The sequence below is a fragment of the Antechinus flavipes genome, chromosome 2, assembly GCF_016432865.1.
Source record: "Antechinus flavipes isolate AdamAnt ecotype Samford, QLD, Australia chromosome 2, AdamAnt_v2, whole genome shotgun sequence".
Taxonomy (NCBI): domain Eukaryota; kingdom Metazoa; phylum Chordata; class Mammalia; order Dasyuromorphia; family Dasyuridae; genus Antechinus; species Antechinus flavipes.
In genome coordinates this window covers 650587973-650614764 of record NC_067399.1, presented here as the reverse complement: position 1 = coordinate 650614764, position 26792 = coordinate 650587973, and the positions used below count along the sequence as shown (strand labels likewise).

General features: G+C 37.9%; 1 protein-coding gene across 6 annotated transcripts in view; it reads left to right on the top strand.

The window, feature by feature from the left end:
* LOC127552033 (cytochrome P450 2C23-like) overlaps positions 1-26792 on the top strand; it is a 123864-nt gene that overhangs the window by 83957 nt on the left and 13115 nt on the right. For 2 of the 6 annotated variants that reach the window (XM_051982386.1, XM_051982387.1), the window contains 8 exons: positions 1565-1727; positions 2041-2190; positions 2531-2691; positions 4499-4675; positions 8453-8594; positions 10030-10217; positions 11583-11724; positions 12214-12832. The exons of 2 other annotated variants lie outside the window; for them this stretch is intronic. In XM_051982386.1, coding sequence (XP_051838346.1) covers positions 1565-1727; positions 2041-2190; positions 2531-2691; positions 4499-4675; positions 8453-8594; positions 10030-10217; positions 11583-11724; positions 12214-12395 — 1305 coding nt within the window. In that variant the 3' untranslated portion in view covers positions 12396-12832. Of the gene's footprint in view, positions 1-1564; positions 1728-2040; positions 2191-2530; positions 2692-4498; positions 4676-8452; positions 8595-10029; positions 10218-11582; positions 11725-12213; positions 12833-25108; positions 25183-25527; positions 25625-26792 lie in introns of those variants that run through there. 2 more of the 6 variants (XM_051982389.1, XM_051982391.1) reach the window with 2 other exon arrangements.

The following is a 26792-nucleotide window of genomic DNA, read 5'->3' as shown; positions in this document are numbered from 1 at the left end:
TGTGATATTTCAATGATTCAGTAAAATTTTCTCAGAGCAATTCAACTTGTCAATAGCTCCACTCTCTAACTCGTGATTTGTAAACCTTTATGAGGATAAATTTCAAATGGTTCCAGAGCTGAAGTTGTTCAAAGTACCTATTTCCCTGAGGACTCAAACTTCTAGTGGGGATACAGAATGGGGAAATGAGCCAATAGGTCAATGAAACAATTTGTAAAGTAAGCTTATAAAAATGTGTTGAAAATAAATGTAAGGTAATATCTGTAGAGGGGAAGGCACTAGCAATTGGGGGAAAGCCTAGGAAAAAAGTGCAAAGAAAGTGTCATTTGAGCTAAGCTTTGTGAAGATTAGGAATTCTAAGAGGCAAGGAAGAAATGGATCCTAGGCATAGGAACTACAAAAGCCTCGTAGCATAGAGTGTTGTGTGAGAAACATCAAGAGTACCAGTTAATCTGAACCATGAAATAGATGAAGGATAAGGACACTCGACAGGTGGGTTCTAGCTGGGTTGTAAAGGACATTAAATGTTTTTTAAATGTTACATTTGAACCCAGAGGTAAGAGGGAAACATTGAGGTTTGTTTATTATGAGGTCAAATCAATTTTTATATACTGGGATCTTAGCCATAGGAAAAGAAATTTGGATGATTTTTACTGTAAGGATACAGAATTTTATTTTATGCTTCAAGGATGGTATTAGTCCAAGATGTATAGATCTGTGAGCTATGGACATAGTAATTATGAGATGACCAAGCACAAGAGTACAGAAATAGAAGAGAAGATGGCCGAGAACAATACTATGGGGAAAACTGATGGATGTGTGGTTAAATGTGAACTATAATTCAGCAAAGGATATTGATAAGTGGAAATGAGAAAAGGAAAGGGAATGGGAAAGGATACAGACAAAGACAGAGAAAGAGGGACAGGGAGGCAAAGAGAAAAGGATTAGAGAAAACCAGAGAGAAGAGAGTAAAGAGAAAAGAAGGTAGTCAAAGGAGTAAAATGTTGTAAAGAGGTGTAAAAGAATGTGAATTAAGGTAAGGCCACCAAATTTGGCTAAACTGAGACCACTAGAGGTTTGTTAGAAGTGAATGTTGATGACTGAAGAATTACTACAAATATTTCAAAAGGAGAGGAGAGGCAATAATAATAAATAGCTTCTGTTAGGAGATGGCAATTTCCTCTCCATTTTGGATGGCATTTTGCCATGTCTTGTTATAAATCTTCCACGGCTAAACTACACAAAATCAAATGCAGGCCTTTTCAGAACGTTTTTACCCAACATAGGTATCAATAGAGCAAACTCTACCTGAAAAAAATTCTGTGCCATATAATAACACAGATTTCCAAAAAGCAAACTAAAAGTAATGGGAACACAACTTTGTTATCCCACAGCTTAAGTCTTTTTATACTCTGGATTCACTTACACCATATTGTCCCATGTATGTATAGGTACACATATGTACACATGCATATGGAACATCAGGAGGTAGTTGTGAGGGTAAATTCCAACTCTCTAATGATTAACACTGAATGTTTCTTCTTTCTTGGCTTTCTTTTCACAGCTGGCTGAAAAATATGGCCCCATCTATACTCTTTATTTTGGAAGTAAGCGTATCGTGGTGCTATATGGATATAAAATTATGAAAAAAGCTTTAATTGATCAAGGAGATGGTTTTGTAGACAGAGGACGTATTTCCATATTTGACGATGTAATCAAAAGAAAAGGTAAGTTTAGTTTATTCAAAGGAGTGATTGAAATGCAAAAGGGTATATCAGAATATATCTAGTAGAATGGAATACTTCAATCCAGAGCATCGTTATTGGTTTCATTTTTAATGTCTATTGTCAGCACCTAAGACAATGTCTTCATGTGGTAGTACTTGCAATAAATGTAGCAGCATTCCATTTTGATTTTAATTGAATAAAATTAAACTTGATCAAAGAATTAGGCCAAAATCCTATGGCCACCATGTACACTGTGCTCTCTGCCACGTTCAGTGTTAGAATGACCAATGCCCTGTTGTTCTCTTTTGTCTAGGAATTATTTTCAGTGATGGAGAGAGTTGGAAACAAATCCGTAGATTTTCCCTTATGACCCTAAGGAACTTTGGGATGGGGAAAAGAAGCATTGAAGAAAGAGTTCAAGAAGAAGCCCAATGTCTGGTGGAGGAATTCAGGAAAACAAAGGGTTGGTTTTCTTTTCTTTCCTCCCGGGGATGGGTAGTTCAATTCCCCACCCACAGCTTATATACTATTTACTTTGGGAGTCATTCTATATGTTGGCCTCTGTCCACTGAAAAGACAATCCCTATGTTGGGCCAGAAAACTCCCTTCTCTCTTCTCATACTCATATCACAAGTTAGTCTAGTTTTCTAGAAGGGTAAAGGAAATTATTCAGGAGAACAACATCTTCCAACCTTAGACAAAATAAACAGGGCATGGGGAGAAGAATTGTCCAATTTCTACATAATTGGAACATTTTGGTTAAACGTGTTTTTTCCCCTTTTGTTCACTTTTCTCTACATTAGGTCAGCCCACTGATCCCACCTTCATCCTTGGCTGTGCCCCATGCAATGTGATCTGTTCTGTCCTCTTCCATGATAGATTTAAGTACAATAATGAGAAATTTCTATATCTGATAAAACTGTTAAATGAAAACTTTCAGCTCCTTAATTCACGATGGACACAGGTAAGACCAGAGCTGTCTTCATATTTTGTGGCTGTTTGCTCAGTTTCAGCAACAGGACCGATATACCATAAATTCTCAACTCTTAGCAAAATCTTCAATGCACAGGAACACACACCCTTCATGTATTATGCACTCAAGGACAATAATATCATGTAATATTTTTGGCTCTGAAATGAGATATTCTTTTCCCATATTCTGTGAACTACATCTAGGTCATACAAATATTTGAGAAATAGAGAGAACTGTCTGATTAGATCTTAGGATATTCCAAGTATGATAATGCTCATAGATGTGGGCAAGTAAAATAGTTATTTACAAAGAGTCTCCAAACCATTCTTAAAGGATTAGGGAGGACAGATGGCCAAAGTTAAGAAAGTCATCTACAGATTACATCAGTGTTATGCCTTAGTCTCTACAATAGATAGTCATGTAGAATCAAAGCAGTCATTTACTGAAATCAGAAGTAAGGTGCCCATTCCTCTCACTTCAGGTGCTGAGCTTCTCTGATATATTCTAGTCTCTAATTAGTTGCCCCTCTCCCCGGTCTTAATCACTAGTCCTACTAGAATTTAACTGCATTATACTTTACTAATTATAACTGGAGGCATTCCATAACTGGAGGACAAAGAAGCATTGTCTCCTAAACAGGTTTCTGTCTCTGCTCCATGTTCCTTTCTGTCAGAGAAAAACTATCACCTGCTATCACCTGAAACTGAATGACTTCTGATTTGCCTCGTTCCATTGTATATTATCCTGAAATTTGTTTGTTTAATTAGGATAAGATATTTTGTTTGCTGATGGGTGGTAGAAATTCTCCCTTTTTTTCAAATCAGTACTAAGTCTTTGTTGAATGGATGCTTTCAAAACACACACACACACACACACACACACACACACACACACAGAGTGTTATTTTACTGTAAAGATTGTGTGAAAAAATTGGTCTCAAATAGCATTCTCAAAAAAGTAGGGAAGTCTTAATTTTTCCTCACAAGTATTTCAAAATGTATTTAAATCATGCTAAATGTCAAAAAAAATTGTTGTGGGAAAATTAGCATGTTGAAAAACTGTTTTTGTTTGGATTTTTCAGGTAACCTAGAAAGCAATTTAGATCTGTGACACCCAAATTAGTAAATCATATCTGTCTTATGAACTAGCAATACCATTATTTGGCCAGTATGCCCCCAAAAAATCAAAAAAAGAAGAAAGTGTGTAAAACTGAAAGTTATATGCAAAAAAAAAATTGAATTGAGTTTTTTAAGGGGGCTTCAAAGTACTGGAAACTAAGGGACTTTTCATTAATTAGGAATAACTGAACAAATTCTGGGATATGAATATAACAGAATTTTATGTTTTGAGAAATGATGAAAGGTAGACCTGTACACATGGGAAGACTTTATGAATGGTTGCCAAAAAAGTGAGTAGAACCAATTTGTGCAATGAGAAAAACAATGGGAAGATAAATATCATGCAAGGCTAATGTACTTTAATTGATATAAAAACTCACCAGGATTCCAGAGGAACCAAAATGAAACATGCTATGTTCCTTCTGACAGAGAAATGATGAACTCGATATATAAAATGTGATGAATGTTTCTGGCTATTGCCAAGAAGGGGCTTTGTTTTGCTTGACTTTGTATAGATGTTTCAAGGGGTTTGTTTTTCTTTTTTGTTCAGTGTGTGGAGAAGATAAGACCCTCTTTGTCAATAAAAATGAATAGAAGAGTTTATAGTTAGAAATATAGAGTTGTCTCTTTATGATAGTAAACTCACATGTGTTTGCTTGGGTTTGGGGGGGGCGATGTAGCTCTACAACTTTTTACCAGGATTCAGAGTGTACCTCCCTGGAAAACATAAAATAATTTTTAAAAATATTGAAGAATTGAGACGTTTCATTTTGGAGAGAGTGAAGGAGCATCAAAAAGTACTAGATCCCACCAACCCTCAAGACTTCATTGACTGCTACCTCTCCAAAATGCAGCAGGTAGGATGCATGGGGGAAGCACCTTGCTCTTGAACAAAGCTGATATTCCAAAATTCTTACAGGTCAGACTCTTCAAACTCTATGGGACAGTATTGATCATAAAAAAATCAGAGACTCTCTGAGTAAGAAAAAGCCTTGGTTTATTACATTCTCTTGGGAAAGGGCATTTGTACCTGACAAGGTATTTATCAGCAAAAGGAGTGCAAAGCAGAAATCCCCAAAGTCCCCCAATCTCTTATGTCCCCCAGCATGGCCTTTTCCCCATTGTTTGGGGGAGTCTGGGGTTACATTGTGGAAATCTAACCCAGAATCAAAAGAATAAATTGCCTTTAAAAGAGATACTTAAATGCTGCTTAACAAGAGGAGATGGAAAACAGGTAGGGACAAACACCTGCAACTTTTCAGTTATAGCTATTTATTATTATAAAGTGTCAAGTCACAATTGAGGTATAGTTTAAGGCTAATATATATTCCCATGAGAGTTTCTTCACTCATATATTTCCACAGAAAACCATTGGATGGGACATTAGAAAATATCAAGGCATCCATTTTCCCTAAGTGTCCATTGGCTTTCTACTGATCTCTTACATGAACATTGTAAGGGAAATTAGAAGAGTTCTGAATTGCTAGAAGATGAGCTCATGATCTGGGCTTTCCCGTTTGAAAGAAGATATTATATTGTAGAATTAAGTAATAATTATTTAGCAAGACCCTACCATGTGCCAGATAGTGCTGAAGACACAAAAGAGGCAAAAGATAGTCCCTAAGCACAAGGAGCTTACAATAAAATGAGAGAGATAATATGCAAAAAATACACAATAAAACAAGCTCTAAATAGCTAAATAAAATAAATGACATGAGATCAAATTCAACTTCAGACACTAGCTATGTAGTCCTGGGCAAGTTATATCACCATTGACTCCCTCAGTTTCCTCATTTTTAAGTTGAGATAATAGCATTTATTTTCTAGGGTGATTGTGAGGATAAAATGATATGTTTGTAAAGCATATTGTTAACTTTAAAATAGAGGGAGTGGTTGGCTCAGTGAATTGAGCACTGGGCCTGGATTAAGAAAGACCCAAATGCAAATCGATACTGGGACATTTCCAATCTGGGTGATCAAGTGTAAATCATTTAACCTCTGTTTGCCTGAAAATGGATCCACTGGAGAAGGAAAGGCCAATCACTCCAATGTCTTTGCCAGGAAAAGATTCAATGGACTTAGGAAAATCAGCCAGACATGACCGAAATAACTGAACAGGAACAGACCACAAACCTGAAAGCATTAAATGAATGCTAACTAATAATATAACTAATATGCTAGTTATAACTAGCTGCCACAGAAGCACTCATAATTAATTATTTTCAGGAATAGGATGATCTTCAGCTTGCTCCACGGAAAAATGAAAAAGATACAAAAGCCTCCCAAAAATGTGCAAATAAATTCAGAAAACAAATAAAGCACTTCTAGTATGCTATTCTTTCTCCTGATAATAAAAATTTACTCAGATTGTTCTGGGATATCAGTCCAACATTCCATTTAATCCTCAAACTATATTCTCATTGTACATAGTTCCACTCAGCCTGATAGAGGGAGCTAGGGGATGCCATGGATAGAGTATTGAGCCTGAAATCAGAAAGACTCATGTTCAAATATAGAGATAGACCTTATAGCAGTATAATCCTGCTAAGTCACTTCACATTGGTCTGCTTCTATTCCTTCAACTGTATAATGAAAATAATAATACCCTCTACTTCCCAAGGTGATTGTAAAGATCAAATGATATATTTGTACAGGACATGGCACATAGCATATGCCAGATAAATGCTTATTTCCTTCATTCCTTCACAGTCTCACCCAAGAGACTCAACTTCCCTAGAAGGAATGATCATTTGGGGAATGTTGCACAAGCAAGGCTGTTTCCCACAGGATCTAAGCTGTCCAATATACACATGTCATTGGGGAAGGGGGGGTGCAGTAGGGAAGAGTAGAAAGGAAATATCTTCTAACCTTCCCTCCCTAACCTCCCAGTCATGGCAGCAATCATTGACTCTACTCTGCCCTCTTTCATAGCACAGTTATCCTATTTCAGTTCAGCATCATCACTCAACCGGAAAATAACTCCTTCTTAACAGTTCTCCAGGCAGCAAGATTCTCAGTCCATTCTTCACAAATCTGCGAATTTAAGATGCATAGAGTATGAGAATCATTGAAACCTTCCCAGGAGCAAGAAGCTTTAGGGCTTTCAAATACAATGCACACACATCTGTTTGCCTTTTAAACTCCTTTCACTCTGTAGCTGCAGCCTTTCTTTCTAGACTGGTGATGCATTTCCCCCTCACAGTCTCTATGCTCCAGCCAAACTGGCCTGCCTGCTGGTTCCAATAAAATGTATTCCATTTTTTCCCTCTTTGCCTTTATGCAGTTTGGCTCCCATGCCTGGAATTCTCTCATTCTCTTTCCTCAACACTTAGTAGCCATAATATCCTTCTACATTTACCTGCTAACTCCTTCAAGGAGCATTCCCTTATTCCCCTCACTGTTCTATCCCCACCAGAAATCTCTATTTGTTTTGTGTAGATTCCACACATATTTATCTCTAAATGTGTTCTAGACCTCCAATAGGTTGTAAACTCTGTCTTATTTTTGTCCTTTGCCTTTCTGTCACTACTACCTAGCACTTTGTCTCACATTAAGTGGAGATATCTTGCATATTTGTCAAGTGAGTGATGTAACATACGGATAAACATATTCAACAGCACAGAATTAAACATATTTTATTAAAATGTTCACTAGAAATTTTATTCCAAGGTTGATGAGCACTTAAGGAAGATGGTAAAAAGGAAATTTCTGTTCACTCACAGGTTGATTGGATGAAATTCACTTTCCTTACAACATTTGAAATTCTGTATTCTCTGACAATAAAATTTTCTCTCAATTTCACATTTTGAAAATCTGAAATTTCTGCTGCTGCTGTTTGTTTTATTAAGATGCTGTCCTGTTTGGGAGTGAAAATATCAGCATGAGGGGTCACTTACTAGTTCATTAGAGTTTTGCATGAATTACTTGATTAGGCCCTTTTCGTACCTTGTACTTCATTAATATTAAATAGAGAACTGAAAAGGAGCCAGCTCTTTCCTGTTACATATAAGGAATTAAGGAACTTTCCCATGGCCATATATGCATGCCTCTTAGCTGGGGCTAATTTTAGATCCAGTTCTTCCTGATTCAAAGTTTAGTGCTCTATCCATTGTGCCATTTTGTCTGAGGGAAAGAAGGTTCCCTGGAAAGGGCAAACCTATGGCTGGAGAGTAGAAGCCAAAGGGTGTTGGCAAGTTCTAGTCTATTGGAGTTGGCAATTGTCGCATGCCTTCTAGAGCCCCGAAGCTGGAGTGGCAAAATGTACTGTCTTAGTGGAGAAGTGAAGAAGGCAGAAGCCCCACGAGGATGTGAAAATATGGAGTCCATTTATTCCAAGGTCTTCCTCCTTTATATACCCTAATATCCATGTGCCCAGTATATATTAGTGTCTCAGGAAGGCTGAGAGCCCTCAGGGCAGATGGGGAGCCGAAGCAAACATTGTCAGCAGGTTTCCTCTGAGCTGAAGGGTCTTAAACCTCATCCAGAATTCCCCCACTGTCTGTGACCTTCTACTGGCAAAATGAAGGTGGCGGAGGGTTCCTAGGATATGTACTTATGCACTCACATATTTCTTGTTTGCTAATGACTTTCCCTGCTGTCTCTCATTATTTCATCAATTGGTACCTCTGTTCTAGGAAAAAGATAATCCCCACTCTGTATTTGACTTAGAGAATCTAGTAATGACTGGAGTAAGCTTATTTGCTGCTGGAACAGAGACAACCAGCCGCACTCTAAGACATGGCCTGCTGCTGATTCTGAAGCATCCTGAGGTCCAAGGTAAAGTACAAGAACTGCCATGCTTATAGACCAGGCTTACTGTCCCAGCCCTGTACCTTGCTCGGGGGCTAGCCCCACTTTCCGACTTTTGGGGTTCGTATGACTTCCACACAGAGCAGCAACAGGTCAGACAGTAGCATACAACACTTGGGCAAGACATAGTTATTTAAATATGTGAAATTCTGTCATACGGAATTAAATTCACTATAACTAACATGTATAAAGTTCCTACTGTGCTCTTTATGCTTATGACCAAAAAAAGTCCAATGAAAAACCCCTTTTCCTGAAAAGACATATTCTACCAGTGCTGGTTTTGTGGGAGCAGAACTAGGTACCAGGGAGAGAAGTTACAGCCTGACAAATGGAAACTTCATTTAGGGAAAGACTTGCAAACTATGAAAGTTCTCCCAGAGCCCATTTAGCTGTATAGCTGCCCTGGAGGTAATGAGTTCTCCTTTACAGGAGGTTCTCAAGCATAATCTTGATGAACCTTTGTTCATTCCATTAGAAATAGGATTACTGAAAAATTAGATGGTGCAATTAATAGGATACTGGCCTGGAGTCTAGAGAAAATGAATTCAAATCCAGCCTTTAATACTTAACATTTAGTGGCTGTATGGCCCTAGGTAAGTCACTTAACCCCATATATACCTTGCCCAAAAATTATGTACTTATCTATATCTATAGATAGATAACTATAGAACAATCAGAGTCTTTATTATATTATAATATATATTACATATACCATGTTATAATAGACATAATAGAATATCTCTATTATACAAAGATAATGGAACAACTAGCATGGATGGTCATAGGTAAAAATGAGGCATTTCAAATGCCCAAAGTGGTGTCCCAGAAGCTTAGATGTTGAGTCAGGAACTGAAACATATATGTCTGGTGAAGGGTTTAAATCAAGATGATAATGTCATCTCCAGCACTATCAAATTCAAATGAAGATAACTACTTTCTTTGAGAATATTAAATGGCATTATATAGAAAGGATGTAAGGTTTGTGAATGAGTTGACATATTATTTCAGCTGATGTCCTCTAAGGGAGGGGCAGCTATTATATGCATTGTATAAATCATAAAATAACAGGTTTTGAAGTATAGGGAATCTTGGAAGACACATAGTTTGTGATCCTCATTTTTCACCTAAGAAAAATCAGGCTAGAAAGGCTTAATGATGTGGTCGAATTGACACAGATGATGGTATAAAGAGGAATATAAACATAGCTCTTCCTGATTCCTATCCACTGAGCCACAGAGAATTATCCCATTGCTGTTGCTAAAGCCTGAGGAGAAACAGGACACTGAGCCCCTCTGAGAATCATTGCAGATCATATGATCAGGCAGATACTCCACACAAGCTCTGTTGGGCATTCCGAGAAGGCCCGGGATTCCGGTGATTATTCCTGTTTTTATTCCTGCAGCAAAAATTCATGAGGAAATTGATCGTGTGATTGGACATAATCAAGCTCCTTCCATAAAGGACAGGCAAGATATGCCCTATATGGATGCTGTGGTACATGAAGTGCAAAGATTTGCTAACATTGCACCTCTCAACCTGGCCCATGCAGTGACTCGGGACATCCAGTTGCAACAATATTTCCTCCCCAAGGTCAGTAATCATGAGGGAATGGGATCTAGTGTTGGAAGACATCTCAAATATAATCTGATTCAGTGATCTCATTCTAGACATGAGAAAATCAAGTCCCATTGTCTTGATCTCATAGGAAGTCTTCTGTTACATATAGCTAACTTAGATGCAGTGCTGAATGAAGAATGAGAAAAAGGTATTTGTTATCTTGTTTCTTCCTGTTTCCCAATCAACACAGCAACAGCACAGAAAGCAAATATATAGGAAAAATAATGGAAAGATTGCTCAAAATGATTTTCTTTTTTTTTTTTTCATTTCTTCTTATTAAACAGTGAAGTGGATTGGGGAAATATTATCTGTCCCATTGTGCAGGTGGGCACACTGAGTTTCAAGTCAGATGAATTGCCTAGGGTCATTTAAAATATTGGAGTAAAGATTAAATCCTAGATATAAATTCCCGAAAACTGCTTTTCAGGGTTACTAAAAACATTGATTGAGTGAATTTGAATTAGAGTAAGCTTTCCTAGCATTGGATCAGCAGAAGTATTCTTCCTTAAAGAAAGAAGGAAACATTCCAGCTATTTTCACAGTTAATATACCCACTGAGTGCATTGTTCAGTTCAAATCCTCAAGACTTCAGAAAGAATCTCCTGTGTGAGGATTGCTGGGCCACATTCTGCTGACACCAAACAAGAATTGAAGGTTGTTTGATTATTGAGGACCTTGACTTCTCTTGGAGAAAGCACAATTTAGCACAGAAAGTTCCAGTCAAAGGGTCAATTCTCTTCTTCACATCCAAGTTGTGACTTGATTGACAGAGTGACTTTCTGTTGAAGAAACTCCCTCGGCAGAAAGTCTGGTCTGTTCCTACTTTCTTTCATCATTGCCAGGGACACGGGCATTTCTCTTATTTTGCCCAGAGTTGCACAGGCATTAGATGTACACATAGTGCATGGAACTGAGGGGACAGGGAGCATAAAGAGCTTTCGTTTTAGTCAAAGCTTCCTTGGTGGTACCCAAAGTCAATCTGTGAGGAAAACTAGGGATTCTCAAAGGGTGAAATGAGCAAGGTGTGCCTTCTAAGCATAGGCCATAACTACTATAAAGGCAAGAAGAGCAGAGAGACAGCATTGTGGATGGGAAATAGCAGTTGGACCATTTTAGACTAGAACCCCAAGGAAGGTGTGATGGGAACAATACTGCAGATATTGATGTGAAAAGCTAAACTAGAACCTCTGCAAGTTCTCAGTAGCTAGATATCGCAATTCCCACCATACAACAGGAGTGTGGATTTTGTACTAGACAAGAGGGAGCCACTGAAGGTCCTTGGGATTGACATAGCAAGGCTTTTCATGATTATAATTGACTCTAATTTCTTCCCTTTAGGGCACAACAATCTTCCCGCTTCTCTTTCCAATCTTGTTTGACAGCAAAGAGTTTCCTAACCCTGAACGGTTTGATCCCCAACACTTCCTGGATGAGAATGGGAAATTCAAAAAAAGTGACTACTTCATGCCTTTTTCCATTGGTAAAAAGAAACCCTTCATATCTGCACCTCTCACTCTAATGGGAGAATCCTGTTCCCTCTCTAACCCTCCTCTCACTGAGCTTCCTCCCAATGGTCCTTCTGAGAACAGTCCACTATGGCATGGGACTCACTTTGTTTTCTAGGCTTCCTATGCCCTGGCTTCTCCTGCCAGTTCTCACCAGATGAGCTGAGCCTTTTGGCTGCTCACCTATCCCCTTCTTTATGGATCTATGACTCCATTGCATGATCTTCTGCACAAGGGCTCACCATGGGAAGAGTGGTGTGAAGAGGGAATTCCTTTTGGCCTCTAGTGACCATTAATGATTAAACTATATGTCACAATAATAGATTTCACCATTTCTGCCCATTTACATCCTTCTCTTTTACTTCCCCCTGACAACTGTCTAGGTCCAATGGAGTCTGTTTCACTTTGGCTGACACTATGATATCATGTGAAGTTTTCTATGTATAATTTTATTTTTTTTCCAGGAAAAAGGTCTTGTCTTGGAGAGGGTCTGGCAAGAATGGAGTTGTTTTTGTTCTTTACCACAATTCTACAGAACTTCACCCTCAAATCAGTTGGAGATCCAAATGAAATCAGTATCAACACCAAGGAGGTTCAGATCACTAACACTCCACCATTTTACGAACTATGCTTTCTTCCTCGCTAAAACAAAAAAAGAAAAAAAAAAAGAAAAAAGAAGACAAAATGATTTGGAAAATTAGCCAGTTGGCATTTCCTTCTGGATTCAAAATTCTCATATTATTTGCTGGAATCTCCTTGAAGGAAAGAAAAATTCCCATCTATTGTTTTAAAATGATCTTAATTTCCAAAAATAAGAGAACTAGTAGAATACCTTGTATGTCATTGCATATTAGGAGTTGCTTTACAGACATTCATGTGCAACCTTCTCATTAATGCCTTCAACCATGCTCTAATTCATGTCCTCAATTTCAATGTTGGGTTTCTAAGGAAGATCGATAAAATTTCCTTCCAAAACCCATATTAGTTTGTTCTTTTCAAATAACCTCAAGAATAATCTCATTCTATATTGTACGACTTTTTTGTGAATTTGGGGTACAATAAACCTGGTTGTGTTGCTAATAACTGTGATGTGAAAATGTGTGCCTACATTTGCATACATTGAGGATCATGACTTCAGAAGCAACATGATAACATGAAAAGAGACCTAGCTTTGGGGGCAGAGGACTTTGGTCCTTTCCTGCATCTAATGTTATCAACTTTGGTGACTTTGGACACATGGGCTCCATCATTCCCTACTGACTTCCCATCCATGATCAGTGGAGACAATCAGCGGGATTATCTGTGCTTAGTGGACCATTTTCAAGGGTGATATTCAAAGGAGAACACAATGGTGATAAATTTCTATGGCTAGCATGGTCACTAGGTGACTAAGTCAATGTCCATTGCTGGATCCATAAATTGCTAGTTTTGCAGAATCTTCTACAGTTTAGGGCCCAATCATCTAAGATCATCTTCCTTCTACAACTCAACATGATACCTCAATCTGCCAAGGAACTATGATTGTATTCATGAAGTTGCAGAGCTGGTCAAAATGCAGCTAAACATAATTCAGTTGTAAAATCTATGATACTTACCTAATCTTCTTGGGCGTCATGTGACTTTCCTGTGGCCACACAGCTTTACCTCATGTTGAGCAGAATCCAGACCTATGTTTCTGAGATATTGAGTTCAGTATTCTATCCACTATAACACATTGCCATCTCTTCCTATGGCTCATACCTTCTGCATTTATACTTTTCTCTTGATTTCATACTTCCATGTTTTCCCAGATCCTCACTCCATCTCTTATCACTTTCTTTCTTTCAGCCTCTTGATCTAAGAGAGAAGCCGCTCCATCTTAAATTGACCTCCTTGCCATCATTCTTTGTTCGCTTGCCCTATGGAGACATTTGACTTCTCTGTTTCTACATTCTTACTACTGAGAACAGGATCCTTCTCTTACTGCCAGCCTCCCTCTCTTCAGCATCTATTTATTCCAAGATGTCTTTTTTCTACTTACATCCCTCACATTATCCCCAGTCTTCTTACCAGAAAACTTTAACTCAATATTTCACTGAAAAACTTGAGATGATTTAATTCTCTTTCCTCAAAAATAACTGTTCTCACTGACATTAAAGTATCTTTTAGTAAAAATTTCTGTGCCTTTAATCTCTCTTTATCTTTTGACTTCTATGAAATATTTGATATTATTGGCCATACTCTCCTTCTGACTCAATTGTTCTCTCTGGATTTTCTTGGCACTCTACCTCTCTTCTAGATCTCTTTCTCCTCATCCCTGCCTTCCCATTGTGGTGAAGATCACTTGAAACAGAAGTCTGTCCTCTAGGAACAAGTTTAGAATTTCATGATCAGCAAGAGTGGGAGATGAGTGGGAGCAGTAGCCATGAAAATACTACTTTAGCTGTGTTAGTTATGTCAGAGAAATACTCAGAACTATCATTCACAAATCTGATATGAGACAGAAGTGTCAAGTTCTTCAACGACACTTTGAATTGGCCAGGAAATTGCATTTTTAATGAGAAGACAGAGTCCTTGGGAAACTGCAAAAGACATCACTGGAGTAGGCAAGAGATAGAGATCAAACCTGAAAGGAGCTCCAAAGTGCTGGAGTCATTTTGTCAAGAAACAGATGGCAGCTCCTAGCTGCCCAATTAGTCATTTGCTTTTGAGAACTAATGTCTAAGATCCATTACTTCCATTTGCTGAAAGAATACAAATGTTCTCACTCTCTCTAAGTTGGAGTCTTGAAATAAAGCCCTCTCTGGCTAATGTTAGCTACACAACAATGCTACTCTATTCATGACTATCACATCAAAAAGCTACAGTCATTCTAAAAGCTGAGATTGTTACCACTTGTAAGTCATTCTGTGGGGTCACCTTTCCCAATACTCCCACGAAGCAATCTTTCTCTAGAGCTGTGATCGTTCCCAAGTAATGGCCAGGATAAAACAAGTGACTGTTGGGAAAGTGAAGATATTTTAGAACATGTAACTTGCCTAATGTTCAATTCACCAATCCTCTTTCCTCTTTTTAAGACTTCTCTTATGTTCAGCACAAAATTGCTGAGAAAACAAGAGGGTAAGATCCTCTCCTCCCCAGTGTAAGTTACCCAGAATTTGCATCAAACACTTTAAGTTCCAAAAGATCACTAATCTAAATATTGAAATTCACATGACAATGAAATATTAGCTCTTTTTATAATGTGGAGAATAATAAAAAGTGATTAAAATTTTCCTAAACATTGACATCTATTCTGGATCTTATAGTTTTAGACCATATTATTTGGGCTGCTAAGAAGTTAAGTGACTTCTCTGGTGTCACATAGAGGGGTCTCTCATGACGTAGGCCAGCTGTGATTCCATTACATTTTGCTGCCTGGCTCCTTTTCAGTTTCCTTTGCTGGATCTTCATCCAGGTTATCCCTACCAACCATGGGTACCTCCCAAAATTCTGTTACAAGCCTTCTTCTTTTTTCTCCATATACTTCCATGGCTCAAGGACCAAGGAAGAAGCCCTTGCATAAAATTCAGGGTGTCTGTGGATTTGGTTGAGGACAGTTTCACAATAACAACTACTTACTGAATATATTTCAATCTGGATGTCCTATAGACATTTCAAATTTAACATGTCCATAAGTGACACATTTTTCTCCCCAAACCTTCCATCCTGAACTTCCCTATTAATGTCGAGATCAGCACCATCTTTTTAGATACCTAGACTTGCAATCCCAGGATCATCCTCACTCTACTCCCCTACTAATCTCCAATAGCCAATTGTTTCAATTTTCGTGACATTTTTATACACATCTTCTCTCTACTCACCCAGCTACCACTCTGCTTTAGGCTTTTGTTAGCTCACGTCTCTCATCATACAATAGCTTTCTAATTGGTCACCCTGACTTATCTTCTCCCCACTTCAATCCATGTTTCCAAGTCCCATTGACAAATAGATTTCCTAAATTCCACGTCTGATCATGTGTATAAAGAACGCCAATTCAAATATAAAATGTTCTGTTTGACTTTTAAGAGACATCATTTCCTCACCTTTTCCTCTATTTCCTCTATTTCCCAGTCTTCTCATTTTTCATTCCCCTGTCTATACTCAGTCATTCAGTCAATAAACATTTGTTAAGCACCCAGTATGTGCCAGATACTCTGCTAAGTTCTGATGATACAAAAGTAAACAAAAAACAATTCTTGTCTACCCTGAAAGAACTTACAAACACACACATACACAAACACACACTCAGCCTATCTTTAGTATAAATAGGAAAAAATTGTCATAGGGAAATCCCTAGAGATAAGAGAAATTTGAAAAAGTTTTCTGTAGCAGATAGGATTTTAGCTAGGACCTCAAGGAAGAAAAAAGACAAGAGATGGAAATGAGAAAGGAGAACATTGTGGTATAGCCAGGAAAGTTGCCTGGAGCTGAGATTGTTGCATCTTTGTTGAATATCCAGAAAACCAGTGTCACTGGATCAAAATCTTGATCCCTATGTGTTTAGGGAGTATGGTATAAGAAGAACAGAAAGTCGAGAGAAACTAGATTTTGATGGGCTTTGAATGGCAAAGCTATTAGACTGTATTTAATCACAGAGGTCATAGGAAGCCACTGAAATTAATTGAATGGTATAAGTGTGTGTGTGTGTATGTGTGTGTGTATGTATGTATGTAGAGAGAGGGGAGAGATTAGAGAGACACACAAAAAGAGAGAGAGCGACAGAGACAGAGACAGAGACACAGAGAGAGAAAGAGAGAGAGACAGAGAGAGACAGAGACAGAGAGACAGAGACAGAGACAGAGACAGAGACAGAGACAGAGAAAGAGAGACCTGATCAGACCAACATTTTAGGAGAATTATTTTAGGAAAATCTCTCCCATTGAGTGAAGGATGGATTGAAGAGGGGAGAGAGTTAAGGCAGGCAGACCCAACAGCAATCTACATGCAATTTTCCAGGTATGAAGTGCTGAAGGACTGCCTCTGCATGATGGGAATGTCAGAGGAGAGAAAGGGATGTGTATGAGGGAGGTTACAATGGTGACGTGGAGTAGAGGCAGCGTTCCCCAATGAACACTTCAATGTGCCCCTCCAAACAACTTAAAAATAATGTGTCAAATTGAATTCTGGAATGGCAAAGCTGAGAAAAATTTGAACTGATACAGACTAACCAGATGAGGAAAACCATATGAACAGTGAATGTGACATCTCTCCTAAATGAAGAAGACTCCTCATGGTGCATGAAAGACTTCAGAGAAATTATAAATTGGCAAAGTATTGAAGTGTCATGCACTGATGGGGAGGTGGAGGCATTCCAGGTACCAGAAGACAATCCATATTTGCCCCAAACCACTAAATCTTCAACTATTGGTCCATCTCTTCTTTGTATAAAAACATCTCCTTAATCAACTAGAGCTTCCTTGAGGATATCATACCCATAGACTATCCCAGTCTGCTGAGTTCCCATTTAAAGAGTAGAGATGGGGCCATAATTTTTAGTCAGCTGTGAAAAGAATATCAATAAATAGGATGAAATTCAATGTGAAACTTCAGAAAATTGGAATTTATCCCCACAACTTTTTCTTAATATACCATATGCATATTTACATGTGTATATCTATGTGTTCATAACAGAATGTGCAGGAAATGAAAGCATAAGTTGTTGGACAGCAAAGTACTATTTTATTCCTTTTAGGTTTCTTTTTGGGAATTCCTAGCATTATAAAACAGTATTTTTTCTCAAGTAGATTGTGCTTCATTGGTATCTATCAGTGTAAAGATATCTAGCTCAGGTGTCTCTCCTCCTTGTAACTTCTTTGGAGTCCAATAATTACAAGTGCTTTCTCTCTCCTTTAATTACTTTCCACTTGAGTGCCTATGATTGTATCTCTCTGATGGAACATAAGCTCCTGGAGGACAGGAAATATTACCTTTCAAGGAAAATTTGTTTTATTCCCCATAGGTTTCTCTCATGCCTGGAACAATGGCTGTCACATAATAGCTATTAAAATAGGTTTCATTAATTGAATGATTCATTTTTCTTTTTAGATCCCCAGCTCTCTGGGGCAGAGCTGAGTATGATGTATTACACATAGTTCCTATTTAGTCATGTTGTTGAATTTCTTCTGCTGCTACTAAAGGTTTGACAAAACAATCAAAGTGCTCCTGATGTCATTGCTAATGAAGATATCCCTCAGAGAACCCTTAAATCCCATCTATGACTTAGTACTCTAAATCACTTTGAGTTCTGATTGAGTTTGAAACCTTTGTGTCTTTCCTTATAACCTCACAGCTAGGAACCAAATGCCAAATGCAGCCCCTTTCCTTGTGAAAAGAATGCAGTCATGTTCTTCCAATCCAATTACAAAATGTTGCCAAGAAAAGGAATAGCAGTTGCACCTGGTGGGAGTTTCTTGCTTTTGAATACTTGATTTCAAAAAGACAAGAATGTCAGGAAAAGAAGTTCACTACCATCTTCTTATCTCCTAAGCTACATGGTTTAATGGATTTCTTAGCTCTCCTTGTTCTTTTTCCACCTTGAAGAGCATTCTTGAGATAGAATGGGGCAATAAAATAGACACTGACATGCCCTGTGTTCTTTCTGTCTCCTTAAATAGGGGTCTACTGGTTTTAAGTGCCATCCCCAATATCTATCCCTTTCAAATTCTTCTGGTGCAGAACTTTGGTGTTCCCATCATTTTTACATCCCTGAATGTTTTATGAGTTTACACTTCCTAACTCTGAACTTTCGTATTAGTGCCTTTTTCAGGCTACTATCAATATTTGATTATACTCAATTTCTGACCATGCTTGATGCCCTCATATACTAAGGACACCTCAAGCAGAGCAAAAATAATCCATCTCAGTCACAGACCTGCATGGATTACCTGCCCCATTCTAGCTAAGAGAATAACCAGAGACCTGAGAGCAAGGCTGTGATCATAATTACCGTAATTCTTTCTGGTCTTCATATTTGCAGTGATATGGAACACATTTCTTTGTTTATACTTGCTTTCATGTCAGGGGCATCTCATTAGAATTTATGCCTTGCCCTATCTTTGCCCATAGAGCTCTAAGATTCCAAATGAACATAATGTGTCCTCAATGGTCGGCGCACAGAAATCAATTTAAGAATGATTCTATGCAACTAATTAAAATTCACTTATCACCATCTTGTCCTTTTACAGAAAGTGTGTCTAAAGGGGCTATTCTACGATAATCTCTTGCTCTGTTGGGACAAAAGAGATTTTGAGAAGTTTAGAAAGAAAATAAAGAAATGAGATTCCTGCCCAAAAGTATGCTAGAGCCAACTCAATACATTTCAAGAGACATGGTCATTTCATTCCAACAGTGACCGTTTATACCTGGACTTCTGACAAATGCCCCAAATCATAGCTTGATTTATTTTTTTAAATGTGATGAAGAAAATGTTAATAGTGCAGGTTCCACTTATAAATGTGAGAGATACATGTTTTTTGAGAAGTTGGCTCTTAAACATTTACCTGTTCTAAACTTGGGGAGATCATTGGATTCCTTGATATGTGAAGCAATGGACAATAGATTGGTTTTGGACTATCTCTTGGCTGCTGAAGAAGGTGTATGTGTGACTGCTGTTTACATACTCTCCTTCTAGGACTTCTGGCAATCTTTTACAACACAATGTTGATTTATATTGTTTGTTTTACCGTTACTTGGGTGTATAATTCATATTTGTTACACCACATCAAGCCTGCACTGACTGTGGGGAGAGTCATCACTAATAGCCTCTGCTTTGTTTCTATGTGCTTGTGTAATACCTCCCATGCTGATGGGTTTGTGCATAATAAGACCCTTCAGCCCAGAAACCTGCTAGCAACCCCCACTTCCCTTTGGTGCTTTTCATCTCCCTTCCTGAGATGTCAGGGAGGGTGTGATTATCTCCTTTTTAGTGCTTTCACCTCCCTTCCTGAGAAGTCAGGGGGGTTGTGATCACCTCCTTTTTGGTACTTTCACCTCCTTTCCTGAGAAGTCAGGGAGAGTGTGATCACCTCCCCTTGGGGGCTCTGACCTCCTTGAGGAGTCAGGGATGGCATGATCACCTGTGTTCTAAAACAAAAGAAAGTGGGAGATGTAATGGGCTGAGGCTTGAGTTAATGCACTGAGGTCCCAAGCACCTGAGGCTAAATAGGTAATTGGACCATACTCTATTAATATATAAGCTTGGAGAAAGAATGGCCCCGCCCATTCTTTGTGCAAGTCCTGATGTGTTGTATAGGAAATGACGATTCTGGTGGGTGGAGGCAGGGGAGTGAAAAAGAAGGGGAGGAGAGCTCAGACCTCTCTCGCTCTGCTAGCTGGCTTGCTGTCGCAGCTGCCCATATTGCTATCACAATCTTTTTTCACCTCTTCACTTCAATAAAGACTGAAGATTTTCCCCTTAACCTGAGTTCCTGACTCCGGCTGATTTTAAATACACAGTCATTACATGTTCACCCCCGAATTCTGCACCTGTAGACAATTTCTGCCTGAACTATGGACTCACATCAAACTATGAACTTTTTTTTTTCTGGGTTTATAGTAGACATGGATCCTGGTGAAATCTCATGGACTCTGTCGAACTTGACATGGACTTTTGAGCAGATTCAAATTTCTTTAAAATTTCTCTACGTACTTAATTCAGCACTGTTACTATTCAATTCTTGGTAACTAGTTTCTCACACACGAATGGAAGATGGAAGATGGTTGGTGCATGGACAAGAAATTCATATGAATTCTGGAGAGACAGAATTCACTTTCAATGAACCTTTTGGTCATTATTATCAGGGAGACACAAGCTCATGAGTAGCCAAAAGGATTCCATTTCATTGATGAGGTCCTCCAGGGGTTAATCTGGTTTGGGGATAAAATGGCACTGGCTGCATTACACAATCAAACTTTACAGAGTGTATTGAAGAAGATAGAATTCCACTTCAATTTCTATGCTGAGGGCCAGTTTGGAGGCAATAATGAGAAAAGCTACATCAATATGAGATCTTTATATAGATTTTAAACTCATATAAAGTTATAATTATAGTACTTTATAGTTTAAAATGCCATTTGGATTCTGCATCTCCTTTGAATATTACAAGGCTCCAATGAAACCAGCAGTGAACATAATAAGGTGGGGTTGGTATCCTGGGAAGATACTTAGATTTGAAATCAGGGCATCTGGTTTCAAATCCCAGCTTTGCTTATTATTACTTAGGTAACCTTGGTCAAGTCACTTGCCCCAACTAGGGCTTCATATCCTCATCATTCAAATGAAGCCACTAGACTCAATAATTTTCATGCTTCCATCCACCTCTAGATCTATGATTCTCTAACTCTCTTTAACACTTTATGGTTTACCAAGTACTTTACAGACTTCATTTTCCTTAATCCTCTTGAGAATAAATTAGGTGAGCTACATAAATATTACTCATCTTGTTTAAATGCAGAAACCCAGATATTGAGGAGTTTGGTGACTTAAACAAAAAATATATATGTAAATATATATATATGTACATATATATATATATATTTACATATATATATATATATATATATATATATATATAACATCTTTTTAAACTCCATATAAAGATTCTCTACCATCATGGTTGGAGTATGATTTACATGAAGATCCAGAAAAGGAAACTCAGGAGGGGTCAGACAGACAAGAGAAGCAACACAGGAAGCAGCACAATATAATGAAGTCAGGAAAATCTTGGTTCAAGTTTTATGCATCCTTTTAATGCATATTTTCCATGAGACCCTGACAAATCAATTAGTCTTTTTGTGTCCCAAGAAACTTGAGATAAAACTATAAGATGCAGGCCAGATGTCAAAATTTAAATACTTTTGAATGATATTTTATTTTTTCCAATCATTTTAAATGATATTTATTTCAAATCAATTTAAAACCTGAATTACACTTTCCTTTCCTCCCCAACCCAGTGATAGAAAACAATTTGATACAAGTTATACCTGTGTGCAATTGTACAAAGCACTTTTTCATTTTAGTGTTGTGATGATTGAAAGAGTAGATCAAAAACAAAAACAAAAACAAAAAACAAAAAACAAAAAAACCCAAACAAGAAAAAGAAAGTTTTAAAAATATGCTTTGGTCTGCATTTATAGACCATCAATTTTTTTCTCTGGAAGGGGATGATAGTTTTCATCACGAGATTTTTAGAATTGTGTTGGATCATTGTATTGCTGAGAAAAGTTAAGTCAATTATAATTGATCATTATAGAATATTGCCATTATTGTGTCACATATTTCACTTGTTCTTGTCATTTCATTTCAAATCAGTTCATGTAAATCACTCCAGTGAGATATTGAGGAATGAATAAAATAAAATTTATAATGATAGTTATATAAAGCTTTGATGTGCTTTACAAATAGCATCTCCTCTCCACAACAACAGATGCTATTGCTAGCATTTTATAAGTGTGGAAACTGACACAGGCAAAAAGAAGCATTCTGGGATGGCAGTGATACAAACTATTTATCAATTTGTGTCACTCTGACAACAGTGATAATGATGATCAGAAGGTTCATTCAAAGCTCCCTCCAGAATCCACCTTATGCTTTTTCTGTTCTTGCATCATGCATCTTCCATTGTGTGAAACCAATTAGAAGGAATTAAATAATAACTGTGTTGGATTAGATACACAGATAAGTTGTAAAGAAATTCAAACTTGCCCAGAAATTCATGGCAACTTCAAAAGCCATGTCACCAGGGTCAGTGTGTTCTATAAACAAAGAAAGAAGTTCATTTCAGTTTGAGTGAGTCAATTGAGTTCAGGCAGGATTGCAGCTCTGCCTGCTATTCATGGGGGTGTGGCCTTGTATAAATACCTTCAGATCTCTGCTCAGATCTCCAGGTCATTGAAATGGGTGGGGATGGTTTATTAGGGGGTGGAGAGAATTACAGGACACAGGGTTTCACCATTTGAGAACAAGATCTTTTAGTTCAACAGTGTCAGTAATCAGGGAAGGAAAATGAGATCTAGGGATAGGAAGGAATCTCACCAAGATTAGAAATGTAACAGGAGGAGAGCCAGGATGACATTTCTGCTATTATTCTCTAATTACTCAACCACCATTTGGCTCAGTTTCAATAACTGTTAAATTGAGATAATAATAGTACCTACTTGGATGGGTGGCTGTGAGCATTAAATGAGAGAACTCATGAAGTTTTTTTTTTTTTTTTTTTTTTTAAGCAAAAAGCCTGGACAATAGAAAGTGTCAAACTTTATTATTATTAATATTATTATTGTATCCATCAAGAGTTTTGTGATTATATCAATGAAGGAACTGACTCTAACAATGGAAAAGGCTTCACATTTTTGAAGCATAGACAGTTATATTTTAAGTATTCATCCAATGAGGCAGAATGCAAGACATCTATTGGTTAACAGCTAACTTCCTTGGGGGGGGGAGGAAAAGTGGGAATATATAGATATAGATATAGATATAGATATCTTCTATCTATTTATATATATCTGTTACACTGTTAAGTTGAATCTGCACTTTTTGATTTTCTTCCTGAGTTATTTTTACCTTCTGAATCCAATTCTCCCTGTGCAGCGGGAGAACTGTTCGGTTCTGCAAATATGTATTGTATCTAGGATATACTGCAACATATTTAACATATATAGGACTGCTTGCCATCTTGGCGGGGGGGGATGGAGGGAGGGAGGAGAAAAAACGAAACATAAGCGAGTGCAAGGGATAATGTTGTAAAAAATTACCCTGGCATGGATTCTGTCAATACAAAGTTATTATTAAATAAAATAAAATTAAAAAAAAAAGTTGAATCTGCACTAGTAACATTTTCTTTGTCATCTTTTAAGGTCTAGCAATAAAAAAAATAAATCAGACCATGATGTGGTATTTATGGCATGTCCAAGGAGAAAATGGTCACATCTAGAATTTAATAGCAAGTTCCCTTGAGAGCGGTTTAGTTAGCTCGAGCAAACCTTTGGGTAAAAATCTTATTTCTTTATGTTTTTATTTTCTTTCTGAACATGTCAATCTCCTTTGTTTAAAAAAAGCAAAAAGCTTTTGTAAGATAGCATATGTAGACAAACTTTCCAGGCAATAGCCTTTGTGTGAATAGAAGACAAGGGGCAATAACTGAACAGTGATTAGCTGAGATCCTACCTCTCTGTCCACTGACCATTGATGATACACTAAACTATCTTTGAAAATTTAAAGAGCAATTCAAACATAGAGCAAGACATACATTCTGATGTGATGCTCCGTGTCTGGCACATGAGATGAAAGCAGAGGTTATTATGAATAGAAAAATAGGCTCCATGTCAATTCAAGTGAGAGGACTAGAAAGAATAAAAGTACCTACAGTCATAATCAACCAGAGGTCTGTTTTTTCACCAAGCTAGATTAGGGAGGTCTGAGAGAGATGGGTTCTTCCTCTGCATGAAGTATCATTAGTAGATGAGAGCATATATCATGGATGGACAGAGGGAGAGTCTTATCAAGGATTGATGCCAGAAAAAATATTAATCTGAAAGATCAGGGTCAGGAAGACTAAAAGCTCAGAAGACATTGAGGGATGAAAAAATGTTGGGGACACCAAAGGTTTGATGAAGAAGAATAAGAAAGGAATAAATATTGGCCAGGACCACTAAGGCTACAGGGTCACTGCTTAAAGAGATAGAAAGGAGACAGGGAATGCCAAAACTTATTTGGTTGCCCCTTTCTTTCTCAAACAGAATGTTCTTCAAAGTGAGGAAAGAACAAGCATGTCAATTAAGCCCAGTGTACTTTAGGAGATAAGAAGATATCACCTGACCTCTACTGTGAGATCAAGTGTGCAGAATTGTAGATTCTGGATTCCTTAACCACCTCCTCTCAAACTGAATTTGGATATTTGCTCTTTCCTTAGCTCAACAAAGCCCCATAGGCTGACAGAAATTTGATTGCTGATAGTCCATGAACCTCCAAAAGATGAGACAAAATCCTTCCCTGCCCCAATTGTCCCTGTGTGATTTAGGGCTAGGTTCAGATTAGGAACAGATTCCAAAGCAACAAACATGTAGACATTTCCTTAATCACCTCTTACTGGCTTGGTTAATGGAAAACTAACCATATCTGCCTGCAAAACTATCCAGTTATTGGCTGGGCATTGCCACCCCTTGTTTTCTATCAATGATTATAAAAATCTAATACTTGAGCTAGAATCTCTGTAGGACCATCTCTGAGGGCAATGGATCCTTGGGGACTCACCACTTCTGTCCTCCTGGCTTGTGTTCTTTTGCTGATCTTCTTGTCTCAATGGAGCCAGGGACTCAAAAAGGGAAAGCTCCCACCAGGTCCTACTCCTCTTCCATTTCTTGGCAACATCCTGCAATTGGATTTCAAGAACATGATTGCATCATTCTCACAGGTAAAAGTGCTGGCTTGGGGGTTTGAATTCCAGCTGATTGGGTTGTGGAGGGAGACACAAAGGCCTCAAAATGTATGTTTAAATCAGGACTCATGGAGATTTAGAGTCCTAGCTCATGAATGGTGAGTTAAGGGCTGGGAGAGATAGCTCCATTAACAAGGATAGTAGGCATTAATTGATTGTTTTGTCAAAACATTGGTAGCAGCAGAAGAAATTCAATATTTACTATGTGTAATGAGTTACACTACATATATAAAGGTAAAAATTAATCAATCTATTAATGAGAACTTCTTTGGTACCTACTATATGCCAGGCACTGTGACAGCAGAGAATAAAACGATCTCTCCATAAAAGAAAATAGTTTCTGTCCTCCAGAAGCTTCTGTTCTCCATGAACATAAGGAGGAATTCTCCATGAGGGATACAATAAATTCATTAAAAAAGTAAGTGGAATGTAATTAGAGGACAGAGAAAGCTGTCTTCTCATAATCTCACAATCTGGGACCCCCCCAAAATTTCAGCACACGTACTGGACCTTGAAGGAAGTAACAAATTCTTATTGGAAGAGAGGGTGGGAATGAATTCCAGGCATGGGAGACAGTCTGGATAAAGACAAGGAGTTGGGAGATAATATAGTTAGCAGGGTCAATTTGGGCATGAAGAGGAATATAAAATAAATCTGCACACTTAAGGTGGAGCCAGCTGTGGAGATATTTAAGTGCCAATTAGTGCAGACTGTTTGAGTTGAAGTAGTCAGAACTGTACCATGGGAATACTACGTTGTTAGTTGTGTGGATTATTCATTATAGAGGTGAAATACTTGAAGGAAGAGATTGATCTTGGAGGTTAATGAAAGAATGGATAAAAATATCATTTATCAATTGCTCACTGTTTGCTCAGTAGTGGGAAGATAACAGAGTAAATGATTTCAGTTGGAAAGACCTTGTGCTCTTTAGGGCACATTAACAAAATACATGGTAATTCAGAGCATTTACAGTCAATTCTACTGATAAAATCCGTATCTTTTCTGATATTGAACCATTCAACAAAGACCTTGTTTTTCTTTTATAGTGTTCAGTAGCTGAGGTTTCATCACTTACAGAAGAAGTTGTGAGGCTTTTCCTTCTAGGACTAATGTGTGAAAGACTGGATGCAAGTACAAACAGTTATCTGAAGGGTAGGGCTGCCACTCTTGGGAATTTTGGACTTACCTTCCTGCTGGAGTCAGTTTTTTAGCAATTGGTAGTGGTGGTCGTGAGAAAGGTGGGTCCCTTCTCCCTAATGATTCCTCCTCATTTTGAGGATTGCTGTTTGGGCTGTGCTGAAAGCAAATTCAGTGGCCTTGGGGCAGGAGTCATTGATATGAAAAGATCCATCACAAAGGCTCTTGAGTAATAGTTGTGGACTATAGGCATTTCCAAAGGAACTTGATGGTGGTTTGACTTTCCTTTCATATTTCATCTTCTCTTTCTCTTGGATGACTTATTGGTTTAACTAGTTCGGATGCCTGTCTCACCAATCTATTACAGCAGTCTAAACAAGGTAGGGGTATGTGAAGAAGCAAGATGGAATAGATGGGGGGGACCTGAAGATAAAATTTATTGGACTTGA